This window comes from Grammomys surdaster, unplaced genomic scaffold (genome assembly GCF_004785775.1).
Source record: "Grammomys surdaster isolate TR1022 unplaced genomic scaffold, NIH_TR_1.0 253, whole genome shotgun sequence".
Classification (NCBI taxonomy): Eukaryota; Metazoa; Chordata; class Mammalia; order Rodentia; family Muridae; genus Grammomys; species Grammomys surdaster.
Genome location: NW_021604694.1, coordinates 384,885 through 388,543, shown reverse-complemented (window position 1 = coordinate 388,543; position 3,659 = coordinate 384,885). Strand labels below are relative to the sequence as shown.

The window sequence follows — 3,659 nt, the reverse complement described above, 5'->3', positions numbered from 1 at the left end:
TTCACTTTAAAACAAATTTATTAAGCAGACAGTGAACCCATTTAAGTAAAAAAATATAAAGTAAATAATAAAACAAAAGGTAAACTGATATGGCCAAGTCTTCATATTCTTGACTGAAGTTTGGGAACTCAGATTTCCAGAGACTGGAAGCTCCAGTGCTTTCCCACTGCGAATCCCTCTCCTAAAGGAGAAGTCAGCTGGCGGGAACACAGGTATCTGGGACTCCATTTCAATGGCATGGATCACTATAAGTAAGTCTGCCTCACAGCAAACCTGCCTCTCTAGAGCACTTCAGCAAGCTGGAGGGAAAGATGCCAAAGACTGTTTGAGGAGTGTCCCTTCTCTGGGACAATCTTCATTCCCATATTGGGACAAACTTGGTTCTTGTTAGACCATGCTTTTCTCAACATGGAATAGTAAAACTTCATTGTAGGATGTATGCAGCCATAAGCCAATGGGAAGAAGAGCCTACTGATCCTTTTTGAGTCTATGTCCCCAGTTCCAGGCAAGAGACAGCCTCTCCAGCTTGGCTCAGCAAATTCCATGTGGCCAAAGCCATGATTTGTGTGGAATCAAAGACTCCTTCTGGATTTGTCTTCTGTGTTTTGCTGGAGGGCCTCACAGTGTGGGAGAGAGTGGCGGGACACAGATAGGGTTTGTGGCTCTGGAGAGCAACATTTCTGCCATCTCCTGCCCACATGACTGACACTCATAACCACCAGCTCTGGGCTGTTGGTCACCATCCCATACAGGACCTCTTCATTCTGATAGACTGTCTTAGGTAGGTTTGCACCCTGAAGTGCCGTCTTGAAGCCTTCTGGTCTATAGCCAACTAGCCTTGCCTTCAATTCTCAGAGTCACAACCTAGGCATTTTAACCTAAGCTGAATTTGAGGCAAGCCTTGGAGTGCAGGCTGTCCACACTCTTAGTCTGCTCACCAACCAGGTGCAGAAGACAGAAATTTCCACACAAAAGGCCCTATCCAGTGCAAAGGTCAGGCCTAAGGCTGGAGCCGACCCCATAGCTCCTCTGAGGTGGGAGTTGGTCCCACAGATTCTGAAGATTCAGAAGCCCACACTGGTCCGGCCTTCCCTCTTCCAGAAGGCCGAAATCTGCTCCAGGGTGACCCGAGGCTGGAGACCCCAGTCAGGCTCAAGGCTCCCTTGCCTCAGCCTCCAAGCCCTGGGGCTCCCAACCTGGAGGCCAGCCTCTGGCATCCGCTCAGGCCCAACCCAGCTCACCAGGCCTGTGTCATGGGGCCTCTCCTCTTGGGTCTGAGGCCTCCAGAAGGTGCTCTGGGCTGGGGCTTCTGGTGGGGTCTGAGGAACTAAAGAGCTGGGTGAAGAATGTAGGGTTGAATCGGCTGGTGGAGCAGTTGCTCTGCCCTCCAAGGTGCCCCCGGGGGTCGGGGGGTCTGGAGCTCTGTCCATCAGCAGAGGCATGGAGGAGCCATACCAGTCCTCAGAGCGCTCCCGGGCGCTGCTTGTGGGCTCAATCCACAGCTCTCCTCCAGGGCGCCAGACTAGGGTGGGTGCGCGCTGCCTGGGGTCCGGTTGCGGGCGGCGGAACAGGCGTTCGGCCAGTACAGCAGTAGTAATGATGAAGAAGGCCGTGAGGGAGGCCAGGCCTAGCATGATGGGAATACAGGGGCCGCAGGGGATTACTACCCACACTGCTGCCTCCGCTGTAGGCTCAGGGAGCCCCTCCGTGTGCCCCGAGGGCTGCTGAGGAGTCACAGGCATCTGGGAGACAGAGTGGTGGACTGAGAATACGTGAACCAGGGAATGTCTCCACTGGGAGAAAGAAGGGGCACCAGTCAGAGGATATCTCGTGTCCTGGAAAGAGATTCAACACGGTTCTACCAACTTGACCATCTGACAGGATGAGACAGTGGTTAGACTGCATATCACTGGGACTGCAAATCCTTGGCCTTCTATTTAAACTGTAATTTCACTTCAGAACCTCAGAGACAGACAGTAGGGGCTGCTGGATTTCTTTGCCCCTCTCTCTAGAGTGTGGCCGCACTGACTACATTTTCCCTTCCTGCTTTCCCGGCTGTCAGTTCGGCACTTCTAATTGCCTTGCTGAGCATGGGTGACAAAACCAGAGAGGAACAAAGGATACCTAGAGAGGACAAGAGCAAACCAGGGGAGGCCGGAGAACCAGCCAGAGCTGCCTGAGGCTCCCCTGCATATTCACAGGCCTCACTTCCCCTCCCAGCCCCCTTTTACCCCCCCCCACCCCTCCCCATGACAGATCAAAGGTCTGGGGCTCTCAGGTCTTGCCTAAGCCTCAAGTGAGGCGACTTGGAATGAGAGAGAATCCCCCTCTGGCCCCTCCCTTCCGTATGTACCCACTCTTCAGCCACCTTACCACTCTCCGTGGAGGTGGCCCAGCTGTTGGCCCCCCAGATCTGTGGCCCGGCACCTAGCCAACTCGCCCTGCTCTGCCCAATCACTGGCCTGTCTGTCTCCCTTGTTGGTATTTGCCCATATCTCTGGCCCCAGTCCCCCATTTGCAGTTGCTTCTGCACCCCTCACCTCACCTGTCACCTTGGGTCAATCTTGGATTTCTCTTCTTCGGAGCCCTTCTTCCCAGTGCATGCCGGGAGGGTGTGTGCGGCTATCTGAAAGGCCCTTGAGGGCTGGCCTCAGAAGAAGGCGGAAGGGAGGCTACCACCTGTTGCTGGGTGACTGTGCCCCAACTTTTCCTGCCCCCATAGAGCGTTTCCAAGGCAACCTGGGGATGTGGTCAATGTGGTGAAGAACCACTTCCTGAGTAAAGTGGAGCCAGAGTGAGCAGCTGCTCTGCTCAAGTCAGTCTCACCCCGCGGGCAAGCCCCAGACCCTAGCATGTTCACCTTATCACCCCACAGGCAAGCCCCAGACCCCAGCATGTTCACCTTCTCACCCCGCAGGCAAGCCCAGACCTTAGCTCGCTCACCCAGGGGAGAGGAAGATTACAAAGACAGGCTCAGGGGCTCCCAGAGCACTATGGTATATCCCTCTGCCTGCTTCTTGGAGGGTGCCCAGTCCCTGTCCTTCTGTCTAGCCCCCTGCACCCCTCTTCATCCAACTGTGTCATACTTTTGTTTTTTTGTTTGTTTTATTTGTCTTGTTTTGTTGTTGTTGTTGTTGTTGTTGTTGAAGACAGGGACTTAAGATGTAGCCCAGGTTGACCCCGAATCCTCCCACATTAGCCTTCTGAGTGCTGGTTTCAGTCCTAGGCCACCATGGCCAGACTCATCTCTCCATTACTTCTGATACCTAACACAGTGTAAATACTTGGAGAGTAATTGTTACCGGGCATTGTTTAGGCCATCGCTACATTTTGTGTATGTAGTGTCTACCTGTGTGTGGAGACCAGAGTCTGAGGTAGGTCTACTTAATTGATTTCCACCCTATTATTTTATTTGTTTGGGTGTTTAGCTCACCTGTATGTATTTTCACTACAAATATGCCTGGTGTTCAAGGAGGCCAGAAGAGGAAGTCAGATCTCTTGGAAGCTGACTGAAGGACAGTTGCGAGCCACTTTGTAAGTGCTAGGACTTGAACCCAGCCGTTCTGCAAGAACATCAAATGCTCTGTCCAGCTCCTACCTATTTTTTAAAGATCTCTCTCTCTCTCTCTCTCTCTCTCTCTCTCTCTCTCTCTCTCTCT

The 3,659-nt window shown here is 52.9% G+C and overlaps 1 protein-coding gene across 2 annotated transcripts; it reads right to left on the bottom strand.

Annotated features, from left to right (window-relative positions):
• Window positions 1-2,649, bottom strand: CUNH16orf54 (chromosome unknown C16orf54 homolog). 2 transcript variants are annotated; one of them, XM_028775163.1, is made up of 2 exons: window positions 2,546-2,649; window positions 1-1,835 (listed from the first exon to the last, which is right to left on the bottom strand). In XM_028775163.1, the coding sequence occupies exon 2, from the start codon at window positions 1,740-1,742 to the stop codon at window positions 1,065-1,067; it is 678 nt and encodes a 225-aa protein (XP_028630996.1). In that variant the 5' UTR covers window positions 1,743-1,835; window positions 2,546-2,649; the 3' UTR covers window positions 1-1,064. The 2 variants fall into 2 exon arrangements, with proteins under 2 accessions (XP_028630996.1, XP_028630998.1); XM_028775165.1 differs by having other exon boundaries at window positions 1-1,874; window positions 2,546-2,590.
• Window positions 2,650-3,659: the final 1,010 nt, after the last annotated feature.

Bases quoted from the DNA above. Each gene is read 5' to 3' on its own strand.
- CUNH16orf54 (XM_028775163.1), bottom strand. From the start codon at position 1,742: ATGCCTGTGACTCCTCAGCAGCCCTCGGGGCACACGGAGGGGCTCCCT.